The sequence below is a fragment of the Vicugna pacos genome, chromosome 11 (assembly GCF_048564905.1).
Source record: "Vicugna pacos chromosome 11, VicPac4, whole genome shotgun sequence".
Classification (NCBI taxonomy): domain Eukaryota; kingdom Metazoa; phylum Chordata; class Mammalia; order Artiodactyla; family Camelidae; genus Vicugna; species Vicugna pacos.
Genome location: NC_132997.1, coordinates 45,857,666 through 45,880,335, shown reverse-complemented (window position 1 = coordinate 45,880,335; position 22,670 = coordinate 45,857,666). Strand labels below are relative to the sequence as shown.

Genomic DNA, 22,670 nt, shown 5'->3' with positions numbered 1-22,670 from the left:
ACTTGGCTTATCGGCAGGACGCTGAGGTTCCACAGAGGCGAACACACAGCCCTGGTCACAAAGCCAGTTGGGAACAGAAAGGAAATCAATGCCCCCGCTTTCCGGCCCAGCTGTCAGTTGCACACCTGGGGCTACATCTCGCCCACCTGGACTGCACTTGTTTTCCTAACCTCATTCTCCTAAGATGGTCAGAGCCGAGCTCAACCATCCAGGGCACAACTCTTCCGACAAGTCTTTACTGAGCCGTTCCTATTACCCAGGCAATGCTAAACCATGAAGCGGGGCCCCCTGCCACCAAGGAGCTCACAAACACAGTGAGGGACACCAAAAGGCTGGCAAATAGATTAAGTGAAGGAGACGGGACAGCAATGGAACCTGATGAGTGGGACCTCAGGGGAAGAGCCAGCTGGTGATGAAAACTGTGCTGCAGGTAAGTGCAGCCACACTGGGTGAAAGGTCACAAGTAGGACAGCCCTCAAGACGGCCCAGCTCCCAACCTGCAAACTTCTACGAGTGGTCCATGAACGTTGTGCCTGAGAAAGGGCTCCGTCAGGATGCCAGAGTGATGGCCTCACAACCCGGCCAGTGTGGACCTCTCCCCTCCAGCTCCTGCTGAGCCTCCTCCTGCCACACAAACGCTGATCCCTCCTCCCGACTTCTCTCCATCTCCACCCTTTGCACGGTGAGCCTCTGCTCATCCTGAACACTGTGACCAAGCTGTCACCACTCCCTGCCATGCCCCTCATGATTGCTCCACTGTGGCCCCTGAAGCCCCTCCCAGCACTTCAGCTGTACTGCACATGCCTGGACACTGGTCTGCCACCCTCAAACCCTGAGCTCCTTGAGGGCGACACTGCTACTGATGGCCAGAGCCCCAGACCCAGCTAGGTGACGACTGTGGGATTCTGCCTAAAGACAGAATCAGTGAATGAGAAAAGGAAAGGAAGAGAAAAGGTAAAGCTGAGAGTCAGTGAGAAAAAAGAAAGTGCAGGAAGAAGGTAGATAAAAAGGACTGCTGTGCTCCCCACCCCAAGTCCTGACAACCCGGGCAGCGCCAGCAGTCAGGGCCCATGCCCCTCACAGAATGAGCTCGGGCCAAGACAACGACCTGCCCAGCTCACCCCACTCGGCTGAGGTGCACAGATGGAAGGCTCTCAGTGTGCATTTGCTGACCTGGAACTGGGGGTGCTCAGCTTGGCCGGGGGGGTGCCAGGGCCCTCGTCCTGCTCCATTAGTGGGTCAATGACCGAGGGATGCTCCGGGGTGGTGGCACCGCTGCCCTGGAGAGTGGAGTGGGTCCCGACAGGGTCCAGGTGGGAGCTAGGGACAGAGGACAGGAAGAATAAGGAGCGGCAGGAGCCGCCCAGAGTCACCCCCTCCCCAGTGGTGACGAGGTCTGGGATGTGAACAAGGACCAGGTCATCCAGCTCTGTGCCCTGAGCCCGGACAAGAATAGATGCCTTGGATCATCCACCTGCAGGATCTGCCCGACCTCTCCCCATGCCTGTCCTCAACTCAGGGATTCTCTGCAAAGGGGTCAGCCTGGGGACACACGAATTCACTGTTCTTTTACCTGTTTGTGCATCTTGACCCCCTCCCTTCACAGTCACTGCACTGCAAAGGCATGTGTCCCTTTCCTCATCTGCTCTGCAACCCCCAGCATGGAGGCAGATACAGGCAGGTGTCCAGTGTCTGCTCGTGGACAGGCGGCCAGACCGCTCTGTGTGAGAATCCCATTGTGGGCCTCAGCTCCTGGCTACCACACACCCATACACATGGTTGCACAGGGGAACCCAGCTACCTGTTTCCACACCCTATTTCAGGAGGAGAAATCCTCCCTTTATATGTCCTTTCTCCAAAACTCAGGGCTGTTCAACTCCTATGGAAGCAGAATCCCCAGAACTTGCAACTGGCACACAGGTCTCCCCACAGCGAGCCACTCACCTGCTGCACCCATCTCTCCACCACTATCCCACAGCCCAGATGCCTACTGGGAGGCTCAGGGTCTCACCTGGACCGGGAGTGGCTGCTGAGCTGGTGCATGTGTGGGTTGTACTGGGCCAGGATGGTGATGGTGTCACACTGCTGCCCAATGATGAGCCGGGCCTGCTGCTCCGTGGCACTCCGCAGGTTTATGCCATTGAACTAGGAAACACCCAAGAGTGGGCTCAGTGATGGGATGGGGGCGGAGCTGGGGATGAAGAGAGCAGAAGAGGGAGAGAAGGATGCAGAGCAGAAGGGCAGCTCCCACTTACCTCAAGTAACTGGTCCCCATACTCAAGGCCAGCCTGGTGAGCGATGCTCCCCCCGGTCACCTTGGAGACATAGACGCCGCCCTTCTCCCCGCTCACGATGGAGATGCCCAGGGGCTCCGAGCCCTTTTGCAGCTTCACATGGCGTGGTTCCTCCACGTAGGGCCTTGGGAAAGAGCCAATGGTTTCAGTTTCAGGGACTTGGACCCAAAGAAAAGGTTTGGGGAAGACCTGAAGTTAAGCATGCAACTGCTACATAGATAGAGCCAGGGAGCGCTGACGCTCCTACAATGACAGCTGAATGGGAACACGATGAAGCTCACCTTTGTACGACAGTGATACACAACCTCATGCAATACAAACTCGATCCCCCCAGATGGACACAGAAGCACCCAGTCCCAAAGACACAAAGAGGGGTCTGTGTGAACCATAAACACTGACACACACACGGGGAAAAGGCACACAGATTTCCATAATGGGAGACAAGCGGCCTCACAATATTCAATTTACAAACCTCCAATGGGTCTCGATACACCCTTGGAGGAAAAATGGTTTCTGGGATGACATTCACCCAGGAAGGGACAACATAAAATTACCAGTTTTTATATTTATCAGTACACAGGGTGATGCAAAATGATCACGATATTAAGCTGCTACAAACCAGAAACATTAAAAAGGAAACAAGGAGGCCAGAAGCAAGGTGGCACCATGCACTGGCTGGCCCCAGGGGAGCCGCCCACCACACCATGGAAACGAGGGGTGGGAGGGGCAGGGGTGGGGGGTGGGGACCTCCTCTTGGGCCAACCTCAGACTCCTCAGGGAGGAGGACCTGGGCCTGGCAGCCACAGGCAGTCTCAGGAGGGATCTGTGGTGGTGAAGACATCTGGAAGGTGCGAAAGGTTAGAAAGGAGAGGGATGATCGGAGGAGGAAGAAACAACAGACGCCTGGAACGCAAGAGACAGAAAGACAGCCAAGTGACACCCAGCCACCAGGACCACGCTTCACACTGCCCGGAGCTCCTCCTCAGGACAAAACTGCAGCCAAAGGCCAAGGGAGGCACCCACCAGAGCACCACCTCCTCGAGCTCCCCTCCTGCAGAGCACATGGGTGGGTGTGGATTCACACAGTGAACAGTGGGGCAGGCAGAGGGGAGCCCTCCAACCATCCCACCCCTACCACCCAAGGCACAGCTGTCTCGAGCTCAGCGGGTTTCTGGGCCCAATCCTCTGGGGATACTGAGATGAAAGTTCTTCCTGACTTGCCCCTCCCACCTCCCACCCTACAAAGGGTGCTCCCCTCTCCCCTACAACACCCCCCCAACTCACACACTCTGCAATGCCTCCCTTGACCCTCCACCAGCTCAGATACATCAGTCCCTGGCCTGTGCCCTCAGTTACTTCTGAGACTCAACGTGAATTAGAGAGCCAGGCTGTTTAAAGTTTTAAGAACTCACAGTGAGCAGTCACCCCAACACTGCCCTTGCAACCCCAGTCTGGGAGGATGGCAAAAGGTGGGGAGGAGCCCCCAGCCAGCTCGCTGGGGTAGGCAGAGCTAGCTTCCAGGCTGGGGCCCCTCGTTCCTCACTGAATACCCACCCGGTTCCTCTCTTCTACCTCCAAACAATCCATTTACCTCAACAAAGGAGCAGGGAACCAAGTCCTAGTAACAGCCACACAACAGAAGCCATAAATGATATGGTATCTTATGAATGATATACATCAGGATTTATTGACATGGAAAGATGCAGTGGACACACTGTGGCATGAGAAGACAGGTCGGCACGATTCCGTTTACATAAATCTGTACACGTGTTTATGTGTCCATTCAGGCATAAAGAAGTTTCTACTGGGTGAGGGTATAGCTCAAGTGGTAGAGCGCATGCTTAGCACGTATGAGGTCCTGGGTTCAATCCCCAGTACCCCCTCTAAAAATAAGTAAATAAACCTACCTCCCTCCACCAAAAAAAATTTGTAATGAATAAATTTTTTTAAAAAGTTTCTATGGAGGGCCCTATCAAAATGTTCAAAATGGTATCTCTAGGTGATGCGGTTTCAGGTAATCCTTACTTTTTAATCTCCTGAATGATTCAAATTTTTATACTACGTACAAGAGTTTTCTAAGAACAATAAGGCTGTTTTATTAAAGAGATTCACAAAGTATGCTTAATATTACAAATAGCTTAAAATATAATATTAAGGAAGTGTTTATGTATATAAAATGTAAGTAATAAGCATGCATTTAAACTGTATATATATATATACACACATACATATATCCCAAAAGGTTAAATGACAGCACCTGAACCTCTGGTTGATGAGATTATGTGACTTCCTTTCTACTTTTCTAGTTTTCCCACTTTTCTATAATGACAGTGTACTTTAAACGCAGGAAAAGGACGGACTATTTTGATTAAGCAACCTATTCTTCAGGTAGGTCACACAGGTTAAACTTGATGTCTCTAATCAGATCCTAAGCACTGTGAAGCCAGGAATCAGTAGTTCCTGGTTCTCTGTGCACCGTGGAGGGAGCTAAGGGGAAGCCTGACCCCATATGACAAGGCCCTTTCTGCCTCTAAGGAACCTACTTCATTGGGGGAAGGTCTTGTTCTCTCAAGGACCTGAGCTGGGGTTCAGCAAAACCACGCACCCACCCACAACTCACTGCAGGCTGCTGCTCCTGTCTACACGATGCAGGTGAGGCTGGCATGAACACATCCACATGAACTGCCCCTGACTCCCCTGGGGGCCCCGGCACCTTGTTGGTTAGGTACACTCTGTCCTCCAGCTGATACCTGTTAGGTTTGTTGTCTTACAAGTTCAGAATGTCAAGTCAAGAGATTTCCTTAATGACAGGGCCGCCCAGCAGTATCTCTTCCTCAAGTTTTTGGATCTGATTGGAGGAGAGCAAATCTATTCCTTCTAAGTAATTAAGTTAAGGTAAGTCTCAGTTTATTCAGATCTCCCACTATGATCTAGACAGACCCTTTTAAATATAAATACAAAGTGCTAAATCCCACTTCGAAGAACAGAGGTGGACAAGGTGTGTGCAGAGCTCGTCCAGGGAGGGACGGCCTGTAGAGAGGGCATGTCTGGACTGACATCAGCCTGAGATCAGCCTAAAATCTCAGCTGAGATTGGTCTGTATTTGAAAATGAACCAATAAATGACTAAGCTGTGCATGTATGTTTTGCATACATTTTTCTGTGTGTATTTCATTTCACAATAAAAAGCTGGCGGGGGGGGGCAGGGGGAGGGTGGCAGGTGATGCAGCTGTGTCCTGGGGCCAAAAAGCAAAGAATAGGAATGAGTTCTGATTCTTACTGGGGCAGGCCAGTCGCTAACCATGCGACCATGGACAGAGCACTCACTCCAACTCTGGCTTTAGTTTCCTGTAAGATGGGGCCAATGACGAAGATGATGATGATGGTGGTGGGGTTATGTGAGGATTTCATGACTTACTTTGTGCAAAGTGCGTACAAGGGCCTGGGAAGCAGGAAGCAGTGAAGGGCACCACTCCGTCACGGTCACTGTCAGGTCCTCCCCAGCATCACTTGCCGGAGCCCACCTCCTCCTGTGGGCGCTCAGCGGCAGGAGCTCACCCCGCTCCTCCCCTGGCCATCTGCGTGCTCCCCTCCTCCCACATCACGTGCCCTCAGGACTTCCTCATGATGTGCCGGAGCAAGACACCGGGGAAAGCTAGGCACTCAAACCAGAGCAGCCTCACCGGAGGTCCACTTGGTCGGACTCCCCAACTCCCACCACTTCCCTCGACTCAGTGCCCGCCTGCTGCAGGGGCACACATCCTCTGCTGTGCCCAGGGCACAGAAGGCAGGCCATACTCACCTGTCCTTCCTCCGCTCCCCGAGGGCCGTGGGGTTGACGGCAATTCTGGGCAACGTGGAGGCTGAGGTCTGAGACTGGCCACAAGAGGACAGGCCATCGGCATTCAGGGGAGACTGTGGAGGAGTGCTGCATTCCGAGTGCGACAGCGAGCCTGCCGAGAGAGGTGGGTGACACAGCCAGTCCTGTACCTCGCTCTCCCGCAGTCCAGGCAGAGGAGATGATGCAGCCCACACGCTCGGCCACAGCCAGGGCACTGAGTGCAGGTGCTGGGCTCCACATGTCTTGAGACCCCCTGCATCTCCAGGCCAGAAGCTGGCCCCCTCCAACATTCACTTGTGGCTGAGATGGTGAGGGAGCTGTAAGCTGCACCCAGACATCCCACCTTGAGGACAGAGGGCATCGGCAGGGGGAGGGGAGCTCTGACAAGTTCTCACCTCTGTCAGATCCCACAACAGACCGGGGATATCTTGGCGTTGATGGGATTTTAATGCGTTCTGCCTTGAACTGCAAGTTGCTGGAAGACCCTATGGTTCCATAAGGAAACAGAACTTTAGGCCTGTGGCCAAGCAGCACCCCTCACTTTCTCACCACCACTCCAGCAGGACAGACACACAATTAAGATGGAATGCATAGTGGGCCCTGCCTTTTACCTCTGGGGGGCCTCAACATGGAACAGTTAGGAAACATACATGCTTAACCCCTAGGATTTGAATAAACTGTGCAGAGCTAGGCTTCTCCACAACAGGCTCACAGTGTCTCACTTTTAGCCCCAAACAGAGACAGTAATGCAAGTGACAGAGAGGATTGCTGGCTTCTCCCCACGACGCCAGAAGCAGCTTCCCCAGAGTCTCTCCATGAGGTAACTGCTAGATTCTACTCTGGACTGTGTTTTCCATATGTGAACAGCGATACAACATCCCCAGGATGCCCTCAGGGTCAGGGAGCAAGGCACCGGGGCCAAGGGTCATCAGAAAACCACACGGCCACTGCGGGAAGCTGCAGAGACACAGAGGAAGGCCATAGGATAGGGTTCTGAGTGCAGCGTGGGAGGGGAAAGGGGGGTGGCAGGCCACCAGAGGGTCTGGGCACGAGGCTGCAGGTAAAGACGAAGAAAGGCAGGTGCCCCGTAACAGTGAGATGGTTCTAGGAGCGCAGCTACCGAGGCGGGCGCTGGAGGGCAGTGAGTTGGATCCGTGGGAGGCTCTCATCTCAGAGTAGTCGCTGCAGGCCCTGTGGCTCAGGTCCAGGCTCAGGCGTCCCTGGTGCTGGACACTTAGAGAGAAGCAGACAGGTGAGGGGCTGAGGAAGACCAGGATGCGACATGAGGGACAGGCCTCCCTGAGGACTTCTGCCAGCTCAGGGAGGCCCAGAAGCTGAGGACACTGACTGCCCACAGCCACACTCAAAGGGCCCTGCGAGCAGTAGGAGTGGCACATCCACTTCAGCCCTGGGCCAGGATCAGGCTCACTGGGACAAAGGGCTTTCTACAGGGGAGAAGGGAGGCTCTGAATCCTGGGTGGGCAGGGAGCGGCTGGACAGCACTGAGGACCTTAGAGAGGGTCCTGCACCTCCCTCGAGAAACTGAGCCTAGGAAACCAGAGAGCTGGAGGGCAGAGTCCAAGCAGCACCCCTGTCAGGCTGGCCTGCGGTCAGGCCCAACGATGACTTCTCGCCGTGTCATGGGACTATGTCTCTTCCCTGCTTGGAACCTTCCAGTGGTCTTCACTACACTCAGAATAAAATTCAAACTCTGCATCATGGCCACAGATCCTACTGGATTTGTGCCCTATGACCTGGGCCTTCCTCCTGACTCACCATCTCTTTGCTGAGCTCCCCTCCTCTGTCCCTCGAGCCCACCACACCTTTCTCAAGAAGCCTGGGCTACAGCTCTTACAGCCCTCCCTCCCTGGAGGCTTCACTCCAAACCTTGTACAGCTGGCCTCCTCTTGGTCTTCTGCCCATGGCAGAATCCCCTGCACGGGGCCCTCCTATTGCCTAATCTAACTTGCCACCCTCTTCCAGGTTACAGCCTAGCCTGTCGACATTTTAGGGTCTTCAGGGCCACTGAGCACCATCTGATACCATTTTTTTTTTTTTCTCGCCCTCACACTTGGATACAAATGTCACACGAGAGGAAGTTTGTCTATTTAGTTGACTGTATCACCTTAGAACTAAAACAGTCCATGGCATGTAGTAGGTGCTCAACTAAATTTGTCAAAGAATTGAATGAAAGACATTGAGCCAATCCATACTTTTTTTAAGGCTCATTTCCTCATCTATAGACTAGAGATAATAACAGTGAGGTTGCTACAGCAATGGAATGAGATGATGCTGATAAAGGTCTGAGCACAGTGCCTGGCATGGGAGCTCTCAGGAATCAACTGCCATCACTACCACCTTCCTATAAACACCTTTTCAAGCACCACACTGGTGAACAAAGAGAGCATCCTTAAAGTTCACTTTCCCTGGGGTCCCAGTGCTGCCCTCCCCAGCCCCTTCCCATCTAGGCAAGGGAGCACCTCTATACACAGTGGCTTTATGTGGTGGGCTTGGATGGCTGAGGCACAGGGACATGGGCATGGCTTCACATACCTGGGATGCAAACCCTGGGGGGCAACTTCTCTAGGAACGGGCGGAGAGCTGCAGGGGCCGACCCTGTGGCTGCGCACGGTGTAGATGGGGTTCCTCAGGATGGAACTCACAGTGGTACTCGGCGTCATACTCCGGGGAACAGTGCCTAGAAATGGGCCAGGTGAGACAACTGTCCCAAAGCACCCAGCCAGCCCCAGATCTATGCAAGCTTCTGGACTTTCTCCATCTGTAAAGCAGGAGAACCCTCTTCAGTGCTTCCTATTTCCTGGGCTGCTATGGGGAGAAAGCGTTCTGAAAAGCTAAAAAATGTGTTGATACAAGACTAAACGTCCTAAATAGGTCAGCAATTGCTAGATATCTGGACCTCTGGGCTGGGGACCTACAGTAGCTCCCTGCAGTGACTGCCACTTCTCTCCTTTGGACTGGGTAGCCCTGTGAGCCATGTCGACCCTCCTCCCCAGCCCAGCCCCACCCCACCAACTCACCTACAGATGCCCTGCTCGGGTAGAAGGGGGTGTTGCTGTGCCGGCTAGAATGCCCTGGCGAGTAAGGGGACCACTCCTGGAGATCTGGGGAGAGTTCTCCACTGGCTGGGACACACTTCTGCTCCTGCAGAGCCAAAGGCAAGAGGCAGGGGCTGGAAACACACAGGTATTTACAGGCAGTATCTGTCCCCTATGACCTAGCTCCTCCCGCTCGGACAGAAGTGAAGGTCAGGAGAGATCACAGGTCATTCATTCATTCATGTTGCCCTACAAATCTGCGAGGAAAGAACTTCCTTGAAAAATACTTTGGAAGAAAATTGCAGAGAAAAACCCTGCTTTTTCAAATACACAGATTTTGTGTGTAAAAGGGGGGGCACGTGTACACCAGGCTCATGTTCATAACAACTCCACACACCCTGCCCAGCTGTGTGAAGCTCTGTGTCTGCCGAGAGCAGCACGGATTTGTTCTCCTGCTCATACCAATCTCTCCCTTCCAGAAACAGCCACAAAAACAAGCTGGCCTGTTCTACTGCCAGCTAACAGACTCACGTGTCCCTAAATCCTTCAAGGTGGGACCCTGTCCCTTGGTTTTATCACACAAGTTCAAAAGCTTCTTGCTGAATAAACACATCAAACCCCACATCTAAGAAGGCGTTCCTCCTCTGGTGTGATATTCCCGCTACCATGCACCCCATGACACTTTCGCATCTCCGAAGGGCGGCTGCTTCCCACTGTATCCACCTCCCACCCCTCCCCTTCCCTCCCGGGCAGGGGCAGAGAGCAAAGGCAAAGGAGACAGGGCTCAGGCCAAGCTCAGAGATGCCAGCACATGCAGGTCTCACTGCCAACCGCCCTGCCAGGCCTCCACCCAGTCCTACCCGACCCGGGACTGAGCTCTACCTCCAGGAACTGAGCAGGAATCACTACTGGAGTGAGCTGGGGCCGAGAACTGGGAGCAGATTTTGGCCGGCGGCGCTTCTGCCCCAGCTCGTCCACCTTCTGGGAGGTGAGGTCCTCGTCACAGGACTTTTTGGCCGGCAGGTAGGAGGAGTCCCCGTCCCCTTCAGGGTAGTAGCTGGAAGCAATGCGGACCCTGGCCTTGCGCGGGGGCGAGGCGTGCATGGGTTCCCCAGGGTCCATGTCAGGGGGTAGGTTGCTCGGGGGGCTGGTGGATGGGGAGCTGCCCACCAGAGTGGCCTCTGACTCAGAACTGGTTTCTAGTCTGTGCTGGAACTTAATGGAGTCGCCCCTCCTGGGAGGTTTTGGGGGCGTCAGAGGTCCCACCCTCTTAGAGGGCTGTGGGGAGTGGGCAGGCCCAGGGCCTGGGAGCAGGTAGTCTATTTTGGGGGGCGTCTGGGGGCGTTTGAAAGTGTTAGGGTCAAAGATAGACTTTCTCTGCTTTGGCTTCTTGTAAACGGAGAGCTTCTCGGGCCCTGCCGTGGAGCTGAGCACGGCCTTAGGCCAGGTCCCGCCGCTGTTGGCATTCTCAGGCTCTGCCTTGTCCACAGGGGCCTCTGCTGCCCCACAGGGGCCCACCTCGGTCTCAAAGGGCAGCAGTGGCCGCCGGCCACGCACGTCCACTGGCCCATAGCCACGCTCCCCTGAAGCGTCCGAGCGGAAGGAGCTCAGGCTGCGCTCGGAGGCGCTGGGACAGGCTTGGGGGGAGACGGGGAAGGGCCCCCCGGGGAATGGCTTGTGCAGGAAGGAGCTGCTGCCTCCTGTGGGGCCCGACTCTTTCCTGTCCTCCAGCCTGTCTGTGTAGAAGATGTCCGTTTGCGTGGAGTTGTTGTGCTGCATCAAGTTCCGTTTATTCTGAGCCTGGACCTCTGGGCCGTGGGCTCGGAAACTCAACATCTTATCAGAGTCCTTGATGTTTTCAAAAATGTTCTGGCCGCTCCACGAGGCGCTCTGAGGGAATACCTAAGTAGGGATTGGAGAGGAGCAAGGAAGAGAGCAGGTGAGACCACAGGACCTGGAGGTGCCAGCAAAAAACGTCCCTGGAGATAGAGTGATGGTTAGGAACGGGCCACACACCTCCCAAAGTTGGACAGATGGACAAACATACAGGCACACACACATCTCCCACAGGTGAGGCTTGTTCAAGGCCTGGCCACTGCGATCCCACAGGAGAGCCACAAAATTCCCTTGACTTTGAGCACTTTCTGAAATCACCTGCAATGTGTCCTGCCTATTTTTTTAAACTATTAAACGTAAATGTAAAAATTTCATTATTAAAGACAGATATCATACAGTACATCCACACAATGAAGTATTATTTGGCAATAAAAAGAAACAACCTATAAGCCATGAACAGACATGCAGGAACCTTAAATGCATGTGAGTGAGTGAAGGAAGCCAATCTAAAAAGGCTACATACTTTACGAGTCCAGCTATACAACATCCTGGGAAAGGCTAACTACGAGATAGTAAAAAGATCAGTGGTTGCCAGGGGTTAGGGAGAAGAAGGGATGAACATCTAAAGCCCAGAGGATTTTTAGGGCAGTGAAATTATTCTTTATTGATACTGTAATGGTGGATACCTGTCATTATACATTTGCCTACATCTGCAGAATGCACAACCCCAAGAGTAAATCCTCATGTCAACTACAGACTTTAGTTAACACCAATGCATTAATACTGGCTTATCAGTAGCAACAAATGTACCCACCTCATGCAAGATGCTAGTAACAGGGAAAGCAGCCCTTCACATGAGAACTCTCTGTACTAACTCAACTTTTCTGTAAACCTAAAACTGCTCCCCAAAAAGTCTATTAATTTTAAAGTATTTTTTCCCCTTAACAGAGGCACTGGGGACCCAGGACCTCATGCATGCCAGGCATGTGCTCCACCACTGAACAATACCCCCCACCCACTGAAGTAATTTTTAAAAATATCTCTTAATGAAGTGGATAAGCCTGTTTTTTTCCAACCCTTATAGAAAAGTTGATAGAAAAGTACAATGAACACCCTTAAACTCATTTAGATTCAACAATATTTTGCCAAATTGTCTAAATCTGTATCACAGAACATTTGAAAATAAGCTACAAATATAACATTTCACCCCTAACAGCTTTAGCATGTATTTCTCCCAAATGAGGCCATTCTCCTATATAGCGCCAATAACATCATTATACCTAGGAAAAGTAACAATCCCCTAACAGCATCTAATTATCCAGTCCAGATCCAAATGTACCCCACTGTCCCCAAAATGTCCTTCATAGCTGTTTCTTGTTTTTAAACCAGGATCCAGAGTTCATGCATACCCTACATCTGTAAATCAAGACCTTTTTTCCAAGAATCCCAGTGATGTGGAGAAGCAGCTCGGGTACATGAAGCTGGGGCTCTGTCTGCTCTGCAGAGGGTGAGAGCAGAGCCGGGGCCCTTACCTTCAGAAGGGAGAGGGTCAGGGAGTCCTGGCAGCTCCGCAGCAGAGATTCACACTCGTTCAGAGATTTGTTGTCCAGTGCAATGCCATTGATCTAGGGCCAACAGAGAGCCCGTCAGGCCTGCCGCTAGGACAGGGGTTCCTGCCCAGCTGCTGACCCGTGTTGGACAGTGGGCCTGGTTCTGTATGGAGTTGGCAAAGGAGAGAAAGCCCCTCCCCAATGAAGCCCTCAGAGTCCAGTTAAGGGGCTTCTGAGGCAAATGAAACACACAGCCTTAAAATCACTCCAAGGAAAGGGCTTGTCTGTCTGGGACCAGAACACCATGGGTCCCAGTGGAGGACACCCCAGCCCTGCCACTTCCTGCTGCATTAGGCCTGACTGTAACACAGAACTCCTTCACCCACAAAATGGATGATAAACAGCCTTGCACCCCTGCCAGGGGCAGGAGGAGACTGAACACAAGATCATGCTGTGGGAGGCCAAGCTCAAACTGCCCAACATGAAGTATCATTATTGCCCACAAAGACTCCCAAAGTCCCTCATGCCTGACTCTCTGCCCACATCTCTTGAGAAATTTTCCAACCTTTTTAAAATGTGTACAAGCAACAGGTGAATGGTAAGACTGGGCCATACCATGGAATACCACCCCAGCACCGAGAAGGACCGCATCCTCGGTACACCCAACTACATAATGGAGCTCACAGCACGATGCCAAGGGAAAAGGGCCATCTCAAACGGGAACATACCATAGGTTCTCCTTACACAATATGCTCCAAATAATGGAATTACAGAGCTGGAGAACCCATGAGTCACCAGGGGTAATGACGGGGGTGGTGGGCTGTGCAGAGCTGTGGGTGTTAATATAACGGGGTAACAAAAGGGAATCTCTGTAGTGGTGGACAGCTCTGTGTCTTAATTTTTTTAACCTAAAATATGATAAAATGACAGAGAACTATACATACACAGACTATACCAACGTCTACTGCCTAGTTTTGATATAATAGTTACGGTAAGAGTATGACCCAGGAATCCCACTCCTGGGCTTGTATCCAGAAGGAACCCTACTTCAGGAAGACACCTGCACCCTAATGTTCATAGCAGCACTATTTACAATAGCCAAGACATGGGAACAACCTCAATGTCCATCAACAGGTGACTGGATAAAGAAGAGGTGGTATATTTATACAATGGAATACTACTCAGCCATAAAAACCGACAACATAATGCCATCTGCAGCAACATGGATGCTCCTGGAGAATGTCATTCTAAGTGAAGTAAGCCAGAAAGAGAAAGAAAAATACCATAAGAGATCGCTCATATGTGGAATCTAAACAAACAAAAACAAAACGTAAATACAGGACAGAAAAAGACTCATAGACAGAGAATATAGACTTGTGGTTGCCAGGGGGGTGGAGGGTGGGAAGGGATAGACTGGGATTTCAAAATTGTAGAATAGATAAACAAGATTACACTGTATAGCACAGGGAAATAAACACAAAATGTTATGATAAATCACAGAGAAAAAAATGTGACAATGAGTGTGTATATGTCCATGAATGACTGAAAAATTGTGAACACTGGAATTTGACACAACATTGTAAAATGATTATAAATCAATAAAAAATGTTAAAAAAAATAGTTATGGTAAGATGTAACCATTAAAGGAAACTGGGTGACGGGTACACAGGGCCTCCCTGTACTATCTCTGCCACTTTATTTTTTTTAATATTATTTACTTAATATTATAACTGAATTATAATGGTATCTGTAATTATTTCCAAATCAAAAGTTAAAAATACATATGCAGCGTGATCATCTTGGAGGGGCAGATGAATTTGGTTGGTTTTACTTTTCTTTATATACTTTCCCACAGCTTTTTCATAATGGCCATATTGTTTTTAAACTGTAACTCCCCTCAAAATCCGAAAAACACTGGCAAAGATGTGAAGTAATGAGCTCCTCCAAACACTGCAGGTCAGATTGAAAAGGTCATGACTTCCTTGGGGTACAGGCGGGAAGACCACATCACGCATTAAATGCTTGTGCCCTCTGACCCAGCAATTCCCCCAGCCAGGACTCTATCCCGGAATACACTCCTGGGGGTCCCCATGGAGGGATGTAGCAGAGGCCACACAGCTCATTTTAAAAAGCAAAAATGCCTGCACTGCTCACTAGAGGGCTGGCGCAGCAGCCACTAAGGAACATGCAGTTACTGAAACGACTCGGGCAGATCTAAAGATGTGAGTCTGGAAGAACCTCAGAGCCCAAAGTGAAAAACTAAAAAGAAGACAGAGCAGCAGAGCATATTATGGTCCCACCAAAGCTTAAAAAAAAAAAAAAGAAAGTCGGGAGATAATACATTTTGAGCGTTTTAGGGAAAAAAACCACAATCAGTTGTTAAAAGTAGTTGCCGCTGGGGTGAAACCTGGGAGACAGGGAGTCTAGAAGTGGAGGGAGAGTTCCAGAGACTTACGGCCACAATCCTGTCTCCCACGGCGAGGGAGCCCTCTTTGGCAGCCGGGCTTCCAGGCACCACAGCGGCAGCATACACTCCATTCTCCAGGCTGATGCCACTGTCTGCAAACCACAGGGTCCCCGGTTAACCCCCACCCAGGTCACACGTCCCTCTGGTTGTCTCACCTCGTCTTTGTGACATAAACTTTTAAAAGGGATGCTGGCAGACTGCCACCTGTCCATCCCAGCATCCCGCCCAGGTCAGACCACCCAGGGGCTCAGTCACGTCTGGTCTAGTCAATCAGAGACCAGCAAGGGCCAGGACCCAGATGGCCCCCTGCCGGGAAGCTCACGGGCCACACTGAAACCACATCAGCGCCTCACTCTGGGAACAGGGTGAACCTGAAAACACACGCATGCTCTCTGCACAAGAAAGGGGTGCTCTGCCCACCTGCAGCGGCCCTTACCTTTCTGCCCACTCAGGTTGATGTGCAGCGGAGTGACCACCTTCCCACCCAGGGACTTCCTCCGACGCACGACCATATTGATGGCCCCCTCCCCGTGGAGGAGCGCCTTGAGGGCCTGCTTCTTGTCCTTGTTGATGAGGTCCACATCGTTGATTCTCAGCAGCCAGTCATTGACCCTGAGGAGGCGCACAGCCAGGTCACTGCCTGCAAGGCCTGGGGACCAGGGGGCAGGCCCCCACTGCTCCCATTCAGGAAGCCAAGTACCAGAAAGCAGGTGTCTCACAAACACATTCAGGAAGACTTCCTCTTTCAGGAGAGTGAGCTCAAATCCTAGCTCTACCACTTACTAGCAGTGTGACCTAGCCCCCCTGAGCCTCAAGGTCCTCACCTGTGAAATGGGGGCAACAGCAGCACCTACCTCACTGGATTGTAAAGCTTAAAGAATGAATTTCATGAAGTACTTAAACTTAGCTAATAACAAGTGCTATGTAGGTGCTAATTATTATCATTACTATTTCATGGAATGAGCAGGCAATGCACATTCTGGGCTCTTAAACATACTGCCTGAGTCCCTCCCTACACAGAGGAGCAAAGGGTGGCACCCAGCGATGAGAGAAAGATCAGATTCAGAAGTGATTTTGAGTCAGAGTGTCCTTTAAGAATAATTTTAGCAGTGGAGCCTACAGGCCCCAGACAGCATCTGTGAGCCCCTAACACTCCAGGATGCAATTCATTTCACTGCCACCTGGCTCTCCAGGTCCCCTGAATTAGGTCAGAGGGAAACTGCCACCTTCCCTCCAGAGCCCGCGCCTCCTCTATGCTTACCGTAAACGGCCGTCAGCAATGCTTCCTTTGTCCACTTTAGTGACAAATATGCCACAGTCCCCTGGCAAACAAGGCTCGTTCACACCTTCTGCCATATCGAACCCAAGTGCCTTCAAGTCAATATCCTCCTGTTAAAACAGCAGGAACAGTAGCTCACTTAACAACAGTGATGAGAAACATTTGGCTCTTGTATCCCCAAGCCACTCACTCTGACTCAGGGACTGTCCCTTCACCCTGACGGGGCCCTCGGTCCCCAGGATGAAACCTCTCAGCAGCTGCAGTCTGCTCCTTTCCACCACTGCAGACACACAGCCCTGCCAGCGCTGCCCCCAACCCTCTGCTCTCCCTCTGCTTTCCATGCACCACCAGCATCCCCGCGTGACACAGGAGACCAAGCTGCTACCACCCAGCTTGGTTAAGGGCAGGGAAAACATGCATCCACACCCTGGGAGGAAGAGGTGACCCCCAAACTAGCAGCCGTGAAACTAGGGGGCACTGTAAGAGGTCCACCCTCTCACTCTCCCATTCAAAGTCCTCACGTTGAGGAGAGCTGGGGAGAAAAGACATGAAGGCAGTTTACCGTCTCCCTTTCAAACTCTACAACTTCCGTTTCCCACTCCATGGAGTCTGTGTCAATGGCCGAGTCATGGGAGCTGTGGGCCATCAGCTGCCGGAACCGGGCCTCCTTTTCCAGCTGGGATTCCATCTGCTCCCTGCAAACAGAGAGAACCATGGCGACAGCCCTCTGGGAGGTGAAGCATCCCACTCAAGTCATACTCAGAAACGAGTGGACCACCCCCCGCCCCCTCGTACTTCATAACAACTTCCTAATAAATCTGAGGGTTACGTCAAGGCTTCTTGGATATCACTGGATTTTCATAGTTTTTTTTTTTAAATTAAAGTATAATCAGTTACAACTGTCATAGTTTTTTTCTGTTTTTTTTTTAAAGACTCAAATTTACCCCAAGTTTATCTAGGAGTTTGATGCAATCCCTATAGAAATGCCAGAAAGACTCTCTGTAGATGGAGATAAAACTATTCTAAAATCATGGAAAGGCAACGGAATTAGAATGGCTAAATCCATTTTGAAAATGAAGAATAAAGTGGGAGAATCACTCTGCTTGATTTCCAGACTTATTATATAGGTACAGTAGTCAAGACGTGTGTGGAATTGCCAGGAAGGCAGACTCATGGATCAGTGGATCAGAACAGAGGACCTAGAAACAGCTCCACAAAGCACAGAAGGTGCACAAGTCATTTAATGGAGGAAAGGTAGTTTGCAACCGTCTTCAAATAATAATGCAGGAGGAAGTGGACATCATGGCAACAACTCTCAACCCAAACCCCATACCTAACACAAAAATTAACTCAAGATCTACCTCAGGCGTAAATGTGAAACAAAACTGTAAAGCTTCTCGAAGGAAAGTATACAAGAAAATCTTTTAAGACCTAGGACTGGGTTAAAGGTTCTTAGACACAGCACAGTTCATTAAAAGTAAAAAAATATTTTTTTAAATCAGTAAATTGGATCTGCTCAAAATAAAAAACTTTAGCTCTCAGAAAGACCAAGTGAAGAGAATGAATGAAGACTCAGAAACCTTGTAATATCACCCATTAACATCCTTATTCCTAAAACCTGGGCCCAGATGACCTTTCCAATTCATCAGAACAGCCCGGTGGGTTCCTGGCACACGCATGACCACTCTTGTTTCCCGCTCACATGGACATGCTCCCAGGTCCCACCTTTGCCTGGGCCGTGCGCTCACTCAGCCTGCAGGAAGCCTTCTCCAAAGCCTTCCTCCCCAGCAGAGGAGCAGCTCTGCATTTCATGCTCCCTGCACATGCCTCACCTCTCACCTCTCATGTCTGCGCCTTCTGCAGACCGAGACTTCCTGGGCAGTAGCAAGCACTCCCTCGCCTGCGTCCCATTGGTTAGCGAATTTAGCACAGAGGAGATGCAAATACAAATGTGCTGAGCCAACAAACAAATGGAACTTGACGTTTCTTAGGAGTTCCAGACAACTCCAGCTCAAAGAGCAAAACTTCTTCCCACACTCAAGCCCCCAAAGCTCTTTACCTTAATTTGATTCTATCACTTGCTAGACCCAAGGTAGGTCCCTGGAGAGAGTCTGTCCCTTTGCCTCTTAACCCCTGGGGTTTTCTTTAGAGTGCTCGGGCCCCGGGGCTTCTGGGGTTTTATGTAGTAAATAAAGCTGCCTATCTCATGCCAGGAGGTGCCATTCAATGGGAGAAAGGGAAGTCATCACCCACTTCTGAAAGGTGTCACTCGAGTGTGCAAGGCTTGCACACTCATAAGCTTCTCACCATCCTATCAGCTCAAGAAGTTTCACAAACAAAGAGCCACTGCTTTTCAACCAGTCTGGTTCTGGACTGCAGTGACAGCTGCTGGGATCTGCCAATCTCTCTTTTTAAGCTTTGATCTCTATACTTTCAATATCCTACTAAGGGCCACCAAGTCTTAAGTGACACCCCTGGGAACAGTGCCGTAACTGAGGGGAGGCTGTCTGACACCCCAAACAGTACAGGCAGGATGGATTGCTGAGTGGTAGACACAACCGCCTTTAAAAACGCTGCAGCACGGTCTGCCATCATTTGGTTCGTTCATGTGCTTCTCTCTCTAATGGCTCTGCCTTTGGTCTGTCCGCATGCTGTCAGCCCCACAGGCCAGGGTACTGGTTGGCCTTGCCTCTCACAGAGCCTGACCCATATAGAGCACGTACTGAGCAAATCTTAAGTTGGCGAGTGAATGAATGAGGGAGGGAGGGAATGAAAGGACAACACATGCTTGCCTGTCCCCCAGTGGACTGCCTGGGGCAGGGACCTTCCTTCCTACCTGCCTTTGTACATGGTGCCCCCCACCCCCACACACTCACCAAAGGGCCACTGCCAACTGCTGTGCTGGTCTAAGGATTTCTAATAACTCTCAGCACGGAGGCAGCACTCGGACCCATTCTACAGACTGAGAGTAAGACAGAGACAGACGGCCAGGCCAGCACACGGGGCTGCCTTGTCCTGATGGTAGAGGGGGCACCGTGTTCCCAGGTGCAAGCTCGCCTCAGCAGGCACCCATGCCAGCAGGTGCCCACCCAGCGTACTTGAGCTCCTTAAGCTCCCGGCTGACGTCATTCTTCTGTTTGCGAGTGTCATCCAGGCTGCGCAGGGCCTCGGCCAGCTCGCTCACCGCCCGGTCCCGCTCCCGCCTCAGGTTGTCGCAGAGCGTCCTGCAGAGAGGACAGATGGCAAGGTCACTGTGAGGGGCAGGGGACAGAGGACTCATGGCTTGCAGTGGGGCCTGCAGCACACACTCCTAAACACCCCAAGCGCCTCCCTTGCCCCAGATGCATAGAAGTGCTTGAAAGCCTGGAGGAAAGACCACTGAGGACAACCCCACACAGGGACAGAGGAGACACTGAGGATCTGGGACAGGAGACACCCCCATGATTACCAGGCAACGAGAATCCAATTCTCAATGTCCAGTGCTCGTCCCACAGTTTCACCCTCAATATGCCTGGAGTTAATAACCACATTCCCGCCCCCAACCCACAAGGTAAGTCCCTGAGCTCCAGCTCTGACCACACGCCTCCTAACTTCCACATGCAGGCTTTTCTAGACTTGCCCCCCACCTCACAAGTAGACTGAGCCCCCTACTCAAAGATCATACCTCAAGCACCTCTCCAGTACACAGCTCTACAAGAGCAGACTTAACAACTCTCGAGTTGGCCTCTGGGACCCCGAGATCAGCTCCGCTATTCAGACAGGAGGTGCGGGCAGGTGACTTGGCAGCAGGGGATTTTGCTTTGCATCACCTCCAGAACTGCATCCTGTCACTGGATCGACCCTAAGGGCTGTCCCCATTCTCCATGGCCCCAAGTACCCTCCCAACCTGAACCTTCATGTCCTGATCAGCCCAGGTGGAAATTCATCTCTCTAAATGGCCACAAGCGGTTTTTCAGAAACTTAATGACCAAGTCCTCTCTCATCACCATCACCACCACCATCATCTTTCTCCACCTAGAAAAATGCTACTCGAGCTTAAATTCTAGCTCAAATGTCATGCTTTCTAGGGAGACCTCCCCATCCATTCCCCCAGGCCTTGAGGGCCCCCATGCAGCTAGGACTGTGGGCCTGGAATTCACTGTTTATGGACCCCCTTCCCCCACTGCCTGGTCTGACAAATCTGCCCGCAGCCCCCACAAAGCCAGCCCCTCACAGGCATAACACACACCCGGGAACCTCAGAGGCTGTTTCTCTCCCAGAGTCTCCTTGCTCACGGACCTAAGATCCTGGCACACAGTAGGCACTCAATGAATACTGGCTGAAAGAATGCATTTGTGCAATGTCTGTTTCATCAGAAGCCCCCTAACAAAAGGGCCTGGCCTCGTGCCACTTCACAGGGGTCGATGCTGTGAACACAGCACATGCTCAGACATCCAGGGTGAAGGAAAGTGAGAAGTCAAGAATAATGGAAAATTCCCTGATACCAAAACCAGGCAAAGACACTACAAAAAAAGAGAATTATAGGCCAATATCACTGATGAACATAGACGCCAAAATCCTCACCAAAATTTTAGCAAATAGAATCCAACAACACATAAAAAAGATTATACATCATGACCAAGTGGGGTTCATCCCAGGGACACAAGGCTGGTTCAACATACGCAAATCAATCAATGTAATACATCACATCAACAAGAGAAAGGACAAAAACCACATGATCATCTCAATCGATGCAGAAAAAGCATTTGATAAAATTCAACACCCATTTATGATAAAAACTCTCGCCAAAGTGGGTATAGAGGGAACATATCTCAACATAATAAAAGCTATATATGACAAACCTATAGCCAGCATAGTTCTCAACGGTGAAAAACTCAAAAGCTTCCCACTAAAATCTGGGACAAGACAAGGATGCCCACTATCACCACTCCTATTCAATATAGTCCTGGAAGTCCTAGCCACAGCAATCAGGCAAGAGAAAGAAATAAAAGGGATCCAAATTGGAAAAGAAGAGGTAAAAGTGTCATTATATGCTGACGACATGTTACTATATATAGAAAACCCTAAAAGGTCCACAAAAAAGCTACTAGAGCTGATCGAAGAATTCAGCAAGGTAGCAGGTTACAAAATTAATGTTCAAAAATCAGTTGCCTTTCTTTACACTAACGATAAATCAACAGAAAAAGAAAGTAAAGAAACAATCCCCTTTAAAATAGCACCCAAAGTAATAAAATATCTGGGAATAAATCTAACCAAGGAGGCGAAAGAATTATACACAGAAAACTATAAACCATTGATGAAGGAAATTAAAGAAGACTTTAAAAAATGGAAAGATATTCCATGCTCTTGGATTGGAAGAATCAATATTGTTAAAATGGTCACACTGCCCAAGGCAATCTATAGATTTAATGCAATCCCTATCCAATTACCCAGGACATATTTCACAGAACTAGAACAAATCATAATAAAATTTATATGGAACCATCAAAGACCTAGAATTGCTAAAGCATTACTGAAGAGAAAGAATGAGGCTGGAGGAATAACTCTCCCAGACTTCAGACAATACTATAGAGCTACAGTCATCAAGACAGCATGGTATTGGTACCAAAACAGACATATAGACCAATGGAACAGAATAGAGAGCCCAGAAATGAACCCACAAACTTTTGGTCAACTCATCTTTGACAAAGGAGGCAAGAATATACAATGGAATAAAGACAGTCTCTTCAGTAAATGGTGTTGGGAAAACTGGACAGCAGCATGTAAAACAATGAAGCTAGAACACACCCTTACACCATATACAAAAATCAACTCAAAATGGATTAAAGACTTAAACATAAGACAAGATACAATAAACCTCCCAGAGGAAAACATAGGCAAAACATTATCTGACATACATTTCAAAAATTTTCTCCTAGAAGAAATAAAAGCAAGAATAAACAAATGGGACCTAATGAAACTTACAAGCTTCTGCAGAGCAAAGGAAACCAGAGATAAAACAAGAAGAAAACCTACGGAATGGGAGAAAATTTTTGCAAGTGAAACCGACAAAGGCTTGATCTCCAAAATATATAAGCAGCTCATACGACTCAATAAGAAAAAAATAAACAACCCAATCCAAAAATGGGCAGAAGACCTAAACAAGCAATTCTCCAAGGAAGACATACAAATGATCAAAAAACACATGAAAAAATGTTCAATATCACTAATTATCAGAGAAATGCAAATCAAAACTACAATGAGGTATCACCTCACACCAGTCAGAATGGCCGTCATTCAAAAATCCAAAAATGACAAATGCTGGAGAGGCTGTGGAGAAAGGGGAACCCTCCTACACTGCTGGTGGGA

General features: G+C 50.2%; 1 protein-coding gene across 2 annotated transcripts in view; it reads right to left on the bottom strand.

The window, feature by feature from the left end:
* The window catches only part of DLG5 (discs large MAGUK scaffold protein 5), a 111,358-nt gene that overhangs the window by 13,194 nt on the left and 75,494 nt on the right, over positions 1-22,670 (bottom strand). For both annotated transcript variants that reach the window (XM_006211609.2, XM_072971238.1), the window contains exons 9-23: positions 19,421-19,546; positions 16,885-17,017; positions 16,305-16,432; positions 15,480-15,655; positions 15,032-15,135; positions 12,559-12,651; positions 10,073-11,092; positions 9,173-9,296; positions 8,688-8,832; positions 7,255-7,367; positions 6,530-6,619; positions 6,096-6,246; positions 2,256-2,418; positions 2,012-2,145; positions 1,174-1,320 (exon numbers count right to left, since the gene is read on the bottom strand). In XM_006211609.2, coding sequence (XP_006211671.2) covers positions 1,174-1,320; positions 2,012-2,145; positions 2,256-2,418; positions 6,096-6,246; positions 6,530-6,619; positions 7,255-7,367; positions 8,688-8,832; positions 9,173-9,296; positions 10,073-11,092; positions 12,559-12,651; positions 15,032-15,135; positions 15,480-15,655; positions 16,305-16,432; positions 16,885-17,017; positions 19,421-19,546 — 2,847 coding nt within the window. The remainder of the gene's footprint in view (positions 1-1,173; positions 1,321-2,011; positions 2,146-2,255; positions 2,419-6,095; positions 6,247-6,529; positions 6,620-7,254; positions 7,368-8,687; positions 8,833-9,172; positions 9,297-10,072; positions 11,093-12,558; positions 12,652-15,031; positions 15,136-15,479; positions 15,656-16,304; positions 16,433-16,884; positions 17,018-19,420; positions 19,547-22,670) is intronic.